The sequence below is a fragment of the Ranitomeya imitator genome, chromosome 4, assembly GCF_032444005.1.
Source record: "Ranitomeya imitator isolate aRanImi1 chromosome 4, aRanImi1.pri, whole genome shotgun sequence".
NCBI classification, from domain to species: Eukaryota; Metazoa; Chordata; class Amphibia; order Anura; family Dendrobatidae; genus Ranitomeya; species Ranitomeya imitator.
The window spans coordinates 437,021,617-437,038,391 of NC_091285.1; the positions used below are offsets into that span (position 1 = coordinate 437,021,617).

The following is a 16,775-nucleotide window of genomic DNA, read 5'->3' on the forward strand; positions in this document are numbered from 1 at the left end:
CCCATCCCTTATGGGAAATATGCAAATGTATGTAGAAAAGCCTTGCTTGCGTTGAGAAACACGTGATGGTGTCTCCGCGGTGTTGGATGTTTTGATCTCCCCGAGGTCATTCATCCTTATGTTTATAGTCCTTTTACTAGGCACTGCTCCTAATAGCCAGTTTCCTACTCCACACTGATGAGGGGCAAATACCCCGAAACAGCTGTCTGTGCATGGATACCATGTTTTGGCATAGGTGGTTTTCCTTTTTGGATGCTGCCCTTCCCGTGGTTGTTCCTTCCCGGTGAAAGACCTGGCTATTTATTGCTTGCGTTGAGAAACACATGATGGTGTCTCCGCGGCTTTTCTACATAAATTCTAAAACTGAGCTGCCATTATGATTCTCCAGGTCATTACGAGTTTATAGACACCAAACATTCCAAACTTTGTTAAAGAAAAAAATAAAATAGAATTGAGTCATTTTCCGATACTTGTAGCATCTCCATTTTTCATGATCTCAATTTAGGTGGGGCTTATTTTTTGCATGCTGAGCTGATGTTTTTAACCCCTTTATTCCATCGGACGGATTAGTACGTCCGTTATGAGAACTCCCGCTGTGATGAGGGCTCCGGCGGTGAGCCCGCATGAAAGCCGGGACATGTCAGCTGTTTTGAACAGCTGACGTGTGCCCGCAATAGGCTCTGGTGGAATCGCGATCCACCTATTAACTAGTTAAATGCTGCTGTCAAACTCTGACAACGGCATTTAACAAGCGTCACGTGATCAGGGGTCATCGGCGCATCGGTATGACAACCAGAGGTCTCCTTGAGACCTCTATGGTTGTTGATGCTGGATTGCTATGAGCACCACGCTGTGGCCGGCGCTCATAGCGATGCAGTAATCCTACTACCTAGAGACAATCTGAGCATCACCTCTATGTAGCAGAGCCAGTCAAGTTGTGCCAGCTTCTAGCCTACTCTGGAGGCTATTGAAGCATGGCAAAAAAAAAAAAGTTTTAAAAAATATGAAAACAAAAAAAATAAAAATAAATAAAAGTTCAAATCACCCCTCTTTCATCCCATTCAAAATTTACGGTGGTTATTAATAAAACTTACTTTTTGGTGCAACCTTTTTCTGGCACTGAGGAGTACTTGACTAGTGATCACTGGCAGGTGCCAGCTGTATGTTGTAGCTCATACAACTCTATAGTGATCCCCTCTTTTATCACAATGGAAAGCCTGCAATTAGATTGCTGGCAGTGCGTACCTCCACATGCCTGCTATGGGACAGGATCCAATAAGAACTTATGCTATGGGGCTCCATGATTTGTGTACGCCCCTTATTGCTGGGTGCCTATGGTTGCCATTGGAACCAGAGGCCAAGTATTGGCCTCGGGGTCTTCCACCATGGTTGCTTGCTAGACCAAGCCTGAGCAGCATACCAGGCCAACAATTATAACTGTGATGGAAAAAGCTCTCTTGTTTTCCTTGAAAAAAATAAAAATAAAAAGGATATATAATTGGTACGGTCTTATTTGGAGTGACCTGAGCTGCGAATAGTTAACCTGTTCAGTAAACACTGTAAAATAAAAGTTACCGTAAATAATAAAATGCACCAAAAATGTTTTACTTTATATTCCCTTCATCATAGTGCCACAGTAACTGTACTATAATAATAATAATAATAATAATAATAATAATAGTAATAATAATAATAATCTATTTTCATTTAAGGGGTTGGCTACTTTCTCTAATTAGTGCAGCTTTCTTCGCAAACTCACAATCGCTTCTGTCCATACGATCAGACTCCTCCAGCTGTAAAACTCCTCTTATGAGAAAGCTGCTTTACTTTTGGATGAGGCTGATGGACAGCTTTGGTAACAAAGTTCTCCATCAACAGCAATTATGGACAGAAATGCTAGGCAAAAACATCAAATCAATTAGCAAAAAAACAAGCTTTAAAAAAACCGCAAAGAATCCTAGATAAATCTGGTATCACTATAATTGTGTTGACTGTTGGAATAAAGTTGTCTTAACGCTTTTACCGCAAAGCGAATGTCTTCGTATTAGAAATGAAAGTGTTCTTGCGTTGCTGCTTATTATTTCTCCCAATAATCAAATTAAAAAGTGAGCAAAATAGGTTATGTACCCCATATTGGTACCAATGAAAAGTGAGCTTATCATGAAAAAAGAACAAACAAAAAAAACCTTCAGTCAATGGGAAAATAGGAAGTTTTCACTCTACTGGTAGCTCAATAGTATCCGAAAAACAACATGGCTCCAAAAAAAATAATCTCTATCAAAATGTGACTGCCCTAAGCTAGATCCCACTCCCCTTTCGAGCTCTGCAGTGTGACCAATCTTTTTTTAATGTCTACGTTTATGGCACTGCTGTAGTGAGGAAAACACACTTAATTTACGTCATTTGTGTCTCCAGACTCTCCAGTAGGTCACAATGTGTTGGGCACTAAGCAACATCCACTGTACACTGATTTCTGGAAAACACTTGGGCTCAAAATAGTTACTACATATATGAATTCCCAGGGCGTTTTAATTTCCAAAATTGAGGCACTTTGGGGGTTCTGCTGTTTTGTTACCTCATTTGTTCTGTAACTTGCACATACCAACTAGTCCATCCAAATTTTTACTTCAAAAGTTAAATAGCGATTTTTCTTTTCCCAGCCCTATCATGGGTCCAAAAAGCAGTTTATGATCACCTACTACTACCATAGCTAATTACATAGCTATTTGCATATCAGTTTAAACTCTTATATTGGCCATATAAAGGTATTGCGGCACTTGTTTTTGAATGAGCTATATGCACATATAAATAAATGGTGCTGGTGGGGTGAAATCCTAGTCACAGATTCCCTTTTCCATGTCTCACACACGTCTCAATATTCGCTATGATGCATTTAGGCAGAACTCAGAATTTCCCTTCTGGACGTTCCCAGATAAGACACGCACAAGCAGTTGGTATCTACATTGATGTAGAAGGAAAATTGATTAGACCCTTATGATGCCATTGTAGATGGTAGGATGGGGTTAGCATGGACTGGTCTTTATGCAGTACAGTGTGATGCACTGTGTATTCTGACAACTTTTGTATCATTGCCAACATTAACTTTCTCAGCAATTTGTTCTACAGTAACATTACTAGACCGAGCTTTGGGCATCAATTTCCAGGTTGCTGGTTTATTATTTATTTTGCTTGCTTATATTGACACAATTGTACATACATTATTTTCACTGTCCCCATTAGGGCTCATAATCCAAATTCTAAACCAAGTATGATTTTTGAGTCCGGAAGGAAACCTTTGCAAAAGCCTTGAAGTTATTGCCCTGACAGACAAGTGTATAATATGGATGTGAGCTTTTTGAGTAAAAATTGGACAACATGCACACTAATGTAATTCCATTGGGTTGTTCAGAAAACCATAAGGGAAAAACCTCAGTACTGTGACGCTAGTCACTACTCAAAGACAAGCCGAGAGGCTGGGTAATCTAAATGTCCAAGGTCAGAAGCCAGGAGGGTATCTCATAGACATAGGGATGAGACAAAAGAATAGTCAGGTCGCAGTCCATGGGTCAAAATACTAGAAAGATAACTGGCTCAAGCAGAGGGTCAAAGCAAACGGATGGTCAGAATGAGGTCCAAAGTCAAGTAGCAGTAGATCAGAGGATAGAGCAACAAGGCAAGCATACACCAGTGAGCAAAAAGCTACAATTGGCACTAGTCCTAGGCAGAGAGCTGGCTAAATAGGCAGGTAATTCCCCGAACAGGAGACACAGAGATCAAGCTCAGGCAACACCCGAACTCCGATTGGACGGCTAAACTGTCATTCAAGACACGACTCGGCACGCCCCAGCATTCCATTTGGCAGCTGCGTTGTCTATCAAATACACTTTGTTCATAGAACAACCCCTTTAATGATTATGATGACACATGTAAAAGTGTACCTAATTGTTTATAAATGACTTTTATTCTTCAGGCATAAAATATGATGCAGAAAAAGAAGAACGTAATCTTCAAGAGGCAAAACAGAGGGAGCTCCTACGGATTGAAGAGGCTCTACAGAAAGCAGCTGAAAAAGGTAACCTTTTAATAGTCTAAGGTTTTCCCTTTCTCCTTTTAAAAGAAACTTGTAAAGTTTTTCACTTCTTTTATTTATTTGCTTGCCTTTGGATAAAGGAGGGCTTGACGATTGCTACAACCTGCAGAGTTTTATGAGTAGTAAGAAACATTCTGGTGCGTACAAATGAATGTGTTATTATTGTGTGTGTGTGTATATTTATATACAGTTAGGGCCAGAAATATTTGGACAGTGACACAATTTTCGCGAGTTGGGCTCTGCATGCCACCACATTGAATTTGAAATGAAACCTCTACAACAGAATTCAAGTGCAGATTGTAACGTTTAATTTGAAGGGTTGAACAAAAATATCTGATAGAAAATGTAGGAATTGTACACATTTCTTTACAAACACTCCACATTTTAGGAGGTCAAAAGTAATTGGACAAATAAACATAACCCAAACAAAATATTTTTATTTTCAATATTTTGTTGCAAATCATTTGGAGGCAATCACTGCCTTAAGTCTGGAACCCATGTACATCACCAAACGCTGGGTTTCCTCCTTCTTAATGCTTTGCCAGGCCTTTACAGCCGCAGCCTTCAGGTCTTGCTTGTTTGTGGGTCTTTCCGTCTTAAGTCTGGATTTGAGCAAGTGAAATGAATGCTCAATTGGGTTTAGATCTGGAGATTGACTTGGCCATTGCAGAATGTTCCACTTTTTTGCACTCATGAACTCCTGGGTAGCTTTGGATGTATGCTTGGGGTCATTGTCCATCTGTACTATGAAGCGCCGTCCAATCAACTTTGCAGCATTTGGCTGAATCTGGGCTGAAAGTATATCCCGGTACACTTCAGAATTCATCCGGCTACTCTTGTCTGCTCTTATGTCATCAATAAACACAAGTGACCCAGTGCCATTGAAAGCCATGCATGCCCATGCCATCACGTTGCTTCCACCATGTTTTACAGCGGATGTGGTGTGCCTTGGATCATGTGCCGTTCCCTTTCTTCTCCAAACTTTTTTCTTCCCATCATTCTGGTACAGGTTGATCTTTGTCTCATCTGTCCATAGAATACTTTTCCAGAACTGAGCTGGCTTCTTGAGGTGTTTTTCTGCAAATTTAACTCTGGCCTGTCTATTTTTGGTATTGATGAATGGTTTGCATCTAGATGTGAACCCTTTGTATTTACTGTCATGGAGTTTTCTCTTTACTGTTGACTTAGAGACAGATACACCTACTTCACTGAGAGTGTTCTGGACTTCAGTTGATGCTGTGAACGGGTTCTTCTTCACCAAATTAAGTATGCGGCGATCATCCACCACTGTTGTCATCCGTGGATGCCCAGGCCTTTTTGAGTTCCCAAGCTCACCAGTCAATTCCTTTTTTCTCAGAATGTACCCAACTGTTGATTTTGCTACTCCAAGCATGTCTGCTATCTCTCTGATGGATTTTTTCTTTTTTTTTTCAGCCTCAGGATGTTCTGCTTCACCTCAATTGAGAGTTCCTTTGACCGCATGTTGTCTGCTCACAGCAACAGCTTCCAAATGCAAAACCACACACCTGGAATCCACCCCTGACCTTTTAACTACTTCATTGATTACAGGTTAATGAGGGAGACGCCTTCAGAGTTAATTGCAGCCCTTAGAGTCCATTGTCCAATTACTTTTGGTCCCTTGAAAAAGAGGACGCTATGCATTACAGAGCTATGATTCCTAAACCCTTTCTCCGATTTGGATGTGGAAACTATCATATTGCAGCTGGGAGTGTGCACTTTCAGCCCATATTACATATATAATTTTATTTCTGAACATGTTTTTGTAAACAGCTAAAATAACAAAACTTGTGTCACTGTCCAAATATTTCTGGCCCTAACTGTACTATATATCTCATCTTCATACTGCTTTTCATTCATTAAATTGTAACCACCATTTTAGTATTTTTCCCATTTAAACAGAATGTTTACACGGATGAGAGGCAACACACCGAAATCCAGTGTTTGCGGATTGAGATTCTGATTTGGCTTTTATCCTAAGTCATATTGCAAGGCTTGCTAAAGGGTTGATATTGACTTTTAGGATTGCTACTTCCAATAGGTGGCGCTAGAGTTCTAGCCCTCTTCCTCTCTGAAGAGACAATTTGCTTATTTCATTTCTCAGAGGAGCATGCATGGCGTATAAGTCTCCTCACTCTGACAAGCCAGGACTGGCTTGTCACTCTAAACAAGGAGAAACTTTACCCCTTAAGCTCCAAGCATTGATGAGAAATTCTGCAACATTCATTCATGTTACTAAAAAGTGTCCATTTCTCCACCTATCAACCACTTTTTCCTTCTCACCTTCCTCCTCCAACACTCAATCACTCCTCACTCTTGTAAAATCAGTTTTTAGAAAGGCAGTGATGACTGATAATTATCTCTCTGAGGGCAGAGTATAGCAATCTATGTGGATGAGAAGAAGGGATCAGCTGCCAACAGACAAAGGCTGTTCACACCAACAAGCTGGTCACCACAACACTGCTCAGTCTTGCTGTATAGTGTCCTCCATAACAGCCTGCTAGTGACCACTGTCTGTAGCAGAGATAAGGAGATACTTCAGTTAGACATGGAACCTTCATTAGGGGCAAACTGCTGAAAAATGCATAATTCAAGTAATCTAATGGTAAAAAGGGGTGTAAGGCTACTTTCACACTAACATTTTTTGCAATACGTCGCAATGCGTCGTTTATGGCAAAAAACGCATCCTGCAAAGTTGTTTGCAGGATGCCTTTTTGCCCCATAGATTAACATTAGCGGCGCATTGCCACACGTCGCAACCGTCATGCGACGGTTGCGCCGTGTTGTGGTGGACCGCCGGGAGCAAAAAACGTTGCATGTAACGGTTTTTTCTGCCGACGGACCGCTTTTTCCGACCGCGCATGCGTGGCCGGAACTCCGCCCCCACCTTCCCGCACCTCGCAATGGGGAAGTGGGTGCGCTGGAAAAATGCATCCGCTGCACCCGTTGTGCGGTGCATCAAACGCTAGCGTCGGAATCTCTGCCCGACGCATTGCGACGGGCAGATTCCGACGCTAGTGTGAAAGTAGCCTTAGTCCTCTTGTATCTGAAAGTAAGAGGAATAAATATGAAAACTAGGAAAAATAATAAACTGTGTCACATGTAGTCCCTTAAAACAATAGCTTTATTATAAATATCATAAAAATACCAAATCCCGGTGAAAAACAAAAAATATGAAAAAAAGGATCTAATTGTGCACCTATCCTAACAAATAGCCCTACACTTAGCTGCTATCAGTCCGTTGCTATATTGAACCAGATTATTTTAGGTTACTTTACCTACCCCTGTTACTAGTGTTATCTTGTTTTAGTCTGCAACTTCCTGCAGTGCCGGCTGCATCTATACATTTAGTGGCTTCTAGCTAGCACGCTATGAGTTGAGCTATTATATGCCGGGATTATTGTTTGTATGCTGCATATATAAGAAGCTCTGTTGCAGGTCTCTATATATGGGGGTTAATTATTGATTATTTTTGTTGTGCACCTTAGCCAATTACCTCACACCTTCCTTCATTTCTTTTATTAGCTTATTGTTTTCCCACCTATAGCTTGCTAGAAATTTAACAGGGTTAGTCGGGGTCAGTCGCCGTTGAGTGGGGGCGCCAAATCGTTCTATTAGGGTGCCAACCTCCACTGGTAGGAAGGGATAGCAGCTAAGTGTAGGGCTATTTGTTAGGATAGGTGCACAATTGGATCCTTTTTTTCATATTTTTTGTGTTTCACCGGGATTTGGTATTTTTATGATATTTATAATAAAGCTATTTTTTAAGGGACTACATGTGACACACATCTTGTATCTGAAAGCAATTTCCAGCAGAAATGAGGAGAAATTCTTATAATGTCCAGTTTATATTATGTACATTACAATCTAAAGACTGTATCGCCGGCCTTCACTATTCAGACTGATGTCATGGCAGTCACCTCAAACATTAACAATTTTTTTTATTAAAGGGAGTCTGTCACCTCATTTTTCGTTTGTAAGCTTCGGCCACTGCCATCAGGGGCTTATCTACAGCTTTCTGTAATGCTGCAGATAAACCCCCGATGTATCCTGAAAGATGAGAAAAAACAAGTTACATTATACTCACCCAGGGACGGTGCGGTCCGGTCCGATGGGTGTCGCGGTCCGGTGCCTGCCATCTTCATGCGATGACGTCCTCTTCCTTGCTTCCTGTCACGGCTCCGGCGCAGGCGTACTTTATCTGCCCTGTTGAGGGCAGCGTAAAGTACTGCAGTGCGCAGGCGCCGGGCCTCTCTGACCTTTCCCGGCGCCTGCGCACTGCAGTACTTTGCTCTGTCCTCAACAGGGCACGTAAAGTACACCTGTGCCGGAGCCGTGACAGGAAGCAAAGAAGAGGACGTCATCGCATGAACATGGGAGGTGCCGGACCATGACACCCATCGGACTACACCGGACCACCCCTGGGTGAGTGTAATCTAACTTGTTTTTCTTATCTTTCAGGATACATGGAAGGGGGGGGGGGGGGTCTCGCTTATCTACAGCATTACAGAAAGCTGTAGATAAGCCCCTGATGCCGGTGGCCGCAGCTTATCTATGAAAAAGTAGGTGACAGATTTTCGGATTTTCAGCAGCACTTCGGTCACTGTTGACCACTTTGCGACTACTTTGTTGTGTGGTGCTGCTTTCCCATTGTAAGTTTATGACAATCAGAACATGGCTCTGTAAACTTACATTGAAATAGCAACTTCCAATCCACACATTCCCTGTGCGATCCAGCTAGTCTAGTTTCATGTCATGGCAAGAAGTAGACAGGAACTGCGCTGTAAACTGGAGAAGACTGCGATCGGTAGGTATTTTAATACCTATATTTTAATAACCTTAATTAAAGAAAAAAAAAACTGATTTTGGACAAAAAAAAAAAGAGACTTCTTTAATAAGCCTAATGACATTTTTTGTTGTTGTGCAAAGTTAACATTTTAGATTTTAGTGGTGTATGCTTCTGAATATGTGGATAAGTGCACAGCCATAGCACTCAGTTTTTATGCACATTGCCAACATGTAACTAATATACATTTTCGGTAGCAATTTTGTTTTCTTGAATACCATTGTTGAAAGAATCCTTATGTCAACTGGCCTTATTTATTTATTTATTTTTTTACTTGTGTAAACTGTGTGGTTCAGATTTCAACAATATGAATAATTTCCTCCTTGATTTACATTTATTTGACTTTGGCATCATTTCTTTAATAATGCTGTCCTCACACAGATTTTTTTTCTATTGTTTTCCGTGTTAATATTGGCTTGATTTTCTTTCTCCTTTAAAAAAACAAACAAACAAACCAAAAAAACTGACTACAACACTATGAAAGCCCTAATAAAATGTATTACATACCCAAGGTCACATTTATTTTAGCATTGTTTTTCAAACCTTCAGTATCTGTAGGTGTTAAAGCCGACAGGATACCTGAATATAGTACATATTAGAATATGAGCCAATGTCCTCACAAAGGTATCTGAAGCTTGATTCTTACTAATGCATGATGAGAATATTTGTTCAGTGGTTTGTTCTACTATTGCAAAACGGCTTATTTGAGAGAAAGAGGTGTACATTAGATCCACATTACCGATTACGTAGCTGATGTGGAAAATGCAGATGGTGATGCAGACACATTGACACGATTTGATATGTACTTGGACATTCGTGCCTGCACGTAGCAGGAGTTGCTATAATTAGTATCTGTGTCAATCACAAGTGTTACAAGCATGACCAGACCTGTTGTAAACACTTTTTATACTCCAGAAAATTAATTTTGTCAAAATTGCTGTGTTCTTTTGAGTCTTTTAAAGGCAATCCCTGCTTATGTGACTGGTTAGTGCATTTAGGCATTATAAAGTGGGGTCCTCAGGCTAGGATTCACCCTTTTATGGTCTAGAAAAGAGACAAGCTCCTGTTCTTACAGACTTGAGCTGTCTGTGTTACTTAGGTGGCCATTTATTTAATTGGCCGCCTTCTAATACTACATTCAGTGTTCTCATAAAAATCAGTTGATTGCCTGAAGGTTGTGACCCGGCAAGATCAGCTGATTGATAAGATAAACACATTATTGAAGGGAATGTCTCTAATAAAGAAACCCTTTCTAATACTCGTTTAATTTTATAGTTTTACAAATTTTGTAATGTTTGAGCACCTTAATGACCAAATGTTTTAATGACATTACTAAAGCACAATGCATGACTCTTCTCAACCAGTGACAAAATTCCCTCAAAGGGATTGTTCACTACTAGGACAACCCCTTCTCCTTTCGCATTTTTGGCCCTGTCAAAATAAAAAAGCTGATACTTGCTTCCCATGCAGGCGCCGTTCCAGCGGTGTCTGCACTCAATCAGCGCTGGCGTCACTGTCTCTTCCTTCAACGTATATGTAATTAACAGGAAGTGAGAGCTGCGGCTGGACGCTCACTACTTGTTAAATACTTATACGTCTAAATCTGAGCAGTACCATTGGAAGCCATGCATGCCAGTGATATCACACTGCCTCCTCCATGTTTTACAGAGGAGGTGGTGTGCTTTGGATCATAAAACGTTCTAAGCCTTCTCCATACTTTCTTCTCCACATCATTCTGGTACAGGTTGAACTTAGTTTTTGAAACATCTACTTCTTGGAGAGTGTTCTTTTCTTTCCCTTAGGTGGATGTTGTGAAAGGGTTTTTCTTCATGGAAAGGATTCTGCCATCATCCACCACTGTTGTATTCTGTGGACATTAAGGCCTTTTTGAGAACCCAAGTTCACAATCTTTTGTTTGCGGAATGTACCAAACTATTGATTTGGCCAATCCTGATATTTTGTTCTCTCTGATGGATTTCTTTTTTTCAGCCCAATGATGGTCTGTTTCTCTTCCATTGAGAGCATGTTGTGGTTTCACAGCAACAGTTTCCAAATATAAATGCCACGTCTGGAATCAGCGCAAGACCTTTTATCTACTTAATTTGATGGATTAATGAGGAAATAGCCCATGCAGGCCATTAAGGAGCTTTTGAGATAACTATCCAATTACTTTTAGTCCCTTTAAAATGAGGCAGCAACATATTAAAGAGCTGTAATTCCTAAACCCTTACTTCAATTAGGATGTGTATACCCTGAAATTTAAGCTGAGCGTCTAGACTTTATAGCCCATATTGATTATATAACTGTCTTGTGTACATAAGGTAGTGTGTCAGTCTGCTCAATGATGACCAGAGCCGAGTGTGCTGCTGGTGAGTGTCCAGCCTAAATGTGAGCTATAGCTGGGAACAGTTGAACAATTTGGTGCTAAGAGCTGCTGGACGGTGATATTGCTGCTTTGTCATGGCATCGCTGGTGCTGCTCAGAAGAGCTGGAAGCTGTCTCTTTGGTAGAGTTGTGTGGAGGAGAACCGGGGTCAGCAATGCTGGGAGTGAGTTTCATATAGCACCTCGACCTCTGCACAGAAAGATGATGAAACTGACCGAGTCCAGTAACCAATGTACTGCAGTTTAGGCCATGCAACTCCTCCTTTTGCCTACCCTGCCTGCAGGGAAGTTGCTCATTGTGGCAAGGGGCCCCAGGAGTGCCAGGGGACTGTGATCTGTATCCAGGTGACGGGAGTTAGGTGACCCTGGTAAGGGACACATTTTCACGTGTGACAGTCCCTGGGAAGGTAGTGAGGGTAAGGTGTATCCATGGAGATGCCAAAAACTTTCCTATGGCCCAGGTCTACATACGAACAGGCAATGGTTCTGTGCCTCACGAAGTGGGAGTCGTTAAAGATGTGTTGCATGCTATTGTAACAGTTGAGATGTTCTGTTGTTCTGGGATTTATGGGCTAAACCTGTAGCACCCAGTAGTCTGGTATGCTGCAAGGAGTTGGCTATGGTAACAGGGTCACATGATGTAAATGTTGAATATACTTTCACTGTATTGATTAGAGAGGAGGATTTAGTGTACGGAGTACAGATCATCAGTGCTTGTGTAGCATCCCTGTGTGTGAGGCTGTACATATGTCTGCAGAATAGTATGGTACTTTTGCAAAAGTTGAGTGTTTTGTATGTTAGCTTGTTGTACTAGAATGATTGTATGTTGTAGGCAGTCAGTGTCTTTGTAATAAGCATATAGCAGAGCCTGTGGCCGCGATGTGCAGTCAGCACTGAGTGTAATCTGTAGGTAGCTGAGCCCTGTAGGCTCTGTGTTGGTAGAGTGGGTGGGGGCTATGTAGCAGAGCCAGGTAGGACATGGTTAAATCGTTGCACTGCAGGTCTTGATTAGATGCACTTGCCTTACTTTGTGCCAAGAACCAGGGCCTGTGGTCAGTAGGTGTGTCAGTTTTCTCAGTGATGAGCAGCGTAGTGTGCTGCTCGTGAGTGACCAGCCAAAATGGAAGCTATGTCTGGCAGAGAGACATCAAGCCAGAGTCTCTCTCTGAATGGAGACTGAACGGGTCAGCTTGGAAAGCTGAGCAGTGTGTGTGTGTGTGTGTGTGTTGAGATTGCAGAAAACCATGTGGGAGCTGCAGCCTGTTCAGTGTGAACTGTGCCTGGAGTTCAACACTGTTGTTTGGCGCTGGGAGCTGCTGGACCTCGGATTGAAGGGGATACCGTAACTGGTGCGATCATGCATCTTCTGTGTATGAAGTTTGCTCTGGTCGAAAGGACTATAAACTCTTTGGGTGAGCCCACACTGATGTATGAGCCCCGCTAAATGAACTATTTATTTGCTATTATACCTTTGTGCCCAGAAGAGGCTGTTTTTGGTTTTGAATCCTTTGGGGTTTTATGAAAGCAATAATACTTCACCTGTTTGGACCAGACCCTATTGTTTGTGTGAACGCTAACTAATGCCTACCTAAGAGCATGAATTCCTACACTTCAATACATTTTGGTAAACCACTAAAATGCCAAAACTTGTCACTGTCAAAATATTTTTTGACCTAACTGTGTGTCATATTTTTACACCCCCATATGTATATATTTTGTGCAAGTGTGCACCTGACACATTGTTAAAAGAAAACAAACTGTGCTCCTTACAATCATTTATATAATTTTACAACAAAGTATATATAGCATTTTGTAAAAATTACTGAGTAAGTCATGTTTTGGCCCAATAGAGAAAAAGCGATGGATCCTGCGTCCATAGGCTTCCATTGTAGCCGACGACGGGCAGCGCAGGATTCGTCGCTGAACGATTTTCCGACGTGCACAAAAAATGTTACAATGAACGTTTTCTCTGCACAACGGACCGCTATTTTGCGACGGATCCAGTGCACGACGGATGAAACGGATGGCCATCCGTCACAATCCGTCGCTAATACAAGTCTATGGGAAAATGCAGGATCCTGCACATTTTTTTGCAGGATCCTGCATTCTCAAAAAACGACGGATTGTGACGGATCTGAAAAGACGGAAGTGTGAAAGAGGCCTTATTACTATTACTAAGACAGCAGAGCGGACGCTGTGCACACAAGAGATAGAGCAGTGACAGTGATGTGCACAGCGGAGACAGGGACAGCTCAGCCCCTTAAAGGAGAATCACTGATGATGCTTCGTTTTAAGGAGGGGCAAGGGCTGCCGCAGTCACTGCAGCCTCTGCCCACTTGTGATTTTTTTTTTTATTATCCCAGCATGCACTGGTGCTAGTAAAACAAATTGTAATCAGACCGGAAATAGAAAAAAAAAATACTCTAGCTCTAGTGTAGTTGGGAAAGTCAAGTATATTAGAAACTAATTTAAATTGTGGGGCTAAATACTTACTGAGTAAGGCTACGTTCACACTAGCGTTGTGCGCCACTGCGTCGGCGACGCAACGCACCGAAAAACGCGTGCAAACGCACGCAAAAACGCTGCGTTTTTCGACGCGTGCGTCGTTTTTTGACGAAAATCGGACGCAAGAAAAATGCAACTTGTTGCGTTTTCTTGGTCCGACGCTAGCGTCAAAAAAGATGCACGTGTCGGAAAACGCAACAAGCAAAAACGCATGCGTCCCCCATGTTAAACATAGGGGCGCATGACGCGTGCGTCGCCGCTGCGTCGCCCGACGCTAGCGCGACGCACACTAGCCGAACGCTAGTGTGAACGTAGCCTTAGGAGCAAAATTACTTTTCCTTCAGACCACTCCATTAACATATCTGAGATTGGAAACCTGGCTGCTTTCATATTACATGTTCAGCTGCTATCAACTTTGCTGCAAGTATAAAGAAGATATAGGGGCCATTTCTTCATTGCTTTTATATCTTTTCTAGTTTTGTATGCGCTTTGTGCCATAGTAATCTTTTCATTTTGTAAAGTCACTTTTTTTTCCATTTTATTTTTTTAGTTTGCAGTTGTGAGCCGGGTTTAGGCTTTCCACATGTTTTCTCCTGATTCATCATTTGTGACTTTTCAAAAAGTCACAACATTTTTTTTAATATTTGTACTCCAGCCTCCACTGGAGAGATTTAATGTGTGGCAGTAATTTTTTGTGTTGATTTTTTACAACATTTTGCGTTAAAGAGAATTTGTCAGCAGACCCCGATTCCAGCGATGTATCACTTAGTTTACTGGGTGCAGCAGATATGATAGAATCACAGTTTCTCGTTTGCCTCATTGGGGGACACAGACAATGGGTGTTATGCTGTTGCCACTAGGAGGCTGACACTAAGTTAACACAAAAAAAGTTAGTTCCTCCTCTGCAGTATACACCCTCGTGCTGACTCCCAGAGAACCAGTTCTTGCTTATTTGCTTATTGTCCGTAGGAGGCACACGGACGGGTCTGCTATTCTGATCAAAAACTCTTATTTTTACCATTTTTACATTTTTATTTTATTTTTTTACAATGGACGAAGGGGCGATGGATCCTTTCAAGGCTCCGATCTCCCCGAACCATCAACAGGCGAGCACGGAGAGTGTCGCCTCTCCGTATCCTCTCCTGTGACGTGGGATACCACGCTTGAGCTGTTTCTTAGGGGCGACGGGCCCCTTCAAGGGCACCGATCTCCCCACACCTTCAACAGACGAGCGCATGGAGTATTGCCTCCACGTATCCTCTTCCGCAGAAGGCCTATTGCCGGACATTCTTCCCTGTCCCATCCTAGGTGGTTAACCCTTTGGATGTACAGAGACCCTCCTCGTGGTGTCCAAGCAGCCTCCACTGCACCACCATTTTAAAGCGGATGGTACAAGGACAAGGGCAAATGATTTCTCCCGGCCATAGATGCATTGTGTCACGATTACGTCATTGTCCCCATCCCAGAAAGTGAAAGGTTTCAGGGTTTCTATTCAAACATTTTCGTCATCCCAAAGAAGGACGGAAAGGTGAGACCCATACTAGACCTCAAACTTCTAAACAAGTTTGTCAAGGTCCATAATTTCCGCATGGAATCTCTGCGTTCAGTTATCACTTCCCTGGAAGCAGGGGAATTCTTGGCCTCAATCAACATCCGAGACGCTTACTTGCACATTCCAATTTTTACCCCTCACCAGAGATTCCTGTACTACGCCATTTGTGACCACCATTTCGAATTCACGGCCCTGCCCTTTGGCCTTGCTACTGCCCCCAGTGTGTTCACAAAGGTCATGGTGGCAGTCATGTCCATCCTGCACTCTCGGGGCGTGATCGTTCTGCCCTATCTGGACGACCTGTTGATCAAAGGTCCATCCTTTCACGACTGCGTGGAGTCCGTTCGCATTACTTGTGATGCCTTTCTCACCTAGGCTGGCTGATAAACTTAAGCAAATCCTCTCCGATTACAGCCCAGCAGATCTCATTTCTAGGAATGTCCCTGGACTTGTCTCGGGGGTTGGTAATTCTCCCTCCAGACAGTCTTATCCCTTCAACTAGGAGCCCGAGTGCTTCGTTAGTCTACCCCTCACTCCATCCGGTTTGCAATGAGGGTACTAGGAAAGATGTTAGCCGCAATGGAAGGTGGTACCCTTTGCGCAACTGCATCTTCGTTCCCTGCATCATGCCCTTCTGGCAGCTTGGGATATAAACCCTTTCTCCCTCTACCGAAGGTGCCGCTTATCTCTTCACGTCAGACAGACTCTCAGATGAACATTGAACTCTTACCTCAACCGGGGGAAGTCTTTTCCACCCATTCAATGGCTAATGGTGACTACCGATGCCAATCTTTCGGGCTGGGGAGCAGGCTTCCAGCACCACACTGCTCAGTTCTGCAGATCCGTGCTATTCGACTTGCCCTGCAGCACTTCCATCACCTTCTGGTGGGTCACCCCATCCGTATCCAATCAGACAATGCCAAGGCTGTGGCATACATTAATCACCAGGGGGGTACCCGCAGCAGGATGGCCATGTCCGAGGTAATTTGCATTTTTCAATGGGCAGAGAACAACCACTCTGTGATCTCAGCGGTACACATTCCAGGAGTGGAAAACTGGATGGCGGACTTCCTCAGCCGTCAGGGTCTCACTTCACGGGAGTGAGAGCTCCATCCAGAAGTATTCTCCCAGATCTGTCTTCGCTGGGGGATCCCAGATATGGACCTCATGGCGTCTAGACTGAATGCCAATGTTCCCAAGTTTATAGTGAGGTCTCGAGATCCATCGGTGTCAACGCTCTGGTTCTTTCATGGCGCCAATTCCGCCTTCCATACATATTTTCTCATCTAGCGTTACTCCCCAGAGTAATCAGGAAAATCAAGGCGGAAGGAGTACCAGTGATTCTGGTTGCTCCCGATTGGCCTCGCCGTGCGTGGTTCG

General features: G+C 42.8%; 1 protein-coding gene across 2 annotated transcripts in view; it reads left to right on the forward strand.

Moving 5' to 3' along the window:
- VPS13C (vacuolar protein sorting 13 homolog C) overlaps window positions 1-16,775 on the forward strand; it is a 478,755-nt gene that overhangs the window by 113,720 nt on the left and 348,260 nt on the right. Inside the window, exons 5-6 of one of the 2 annotated variants that reach the window (XM_069765601.1) lie at window positions 3,971-4,072; window positions 4,171-4,227. In XM_069765601.1, the coding sequence (XP_069621702.1) occupies window positions 3,971-4,072; window positions 4,171-4,227 (159 nt within the window). The remainder of the gene's footprint in view (window positions 1-3,970; window positions 4,073-4,170; window positions 4,228-16,775) is intronic. The other variant, XM_069765602.1, reaches the window with a different exon arrangement.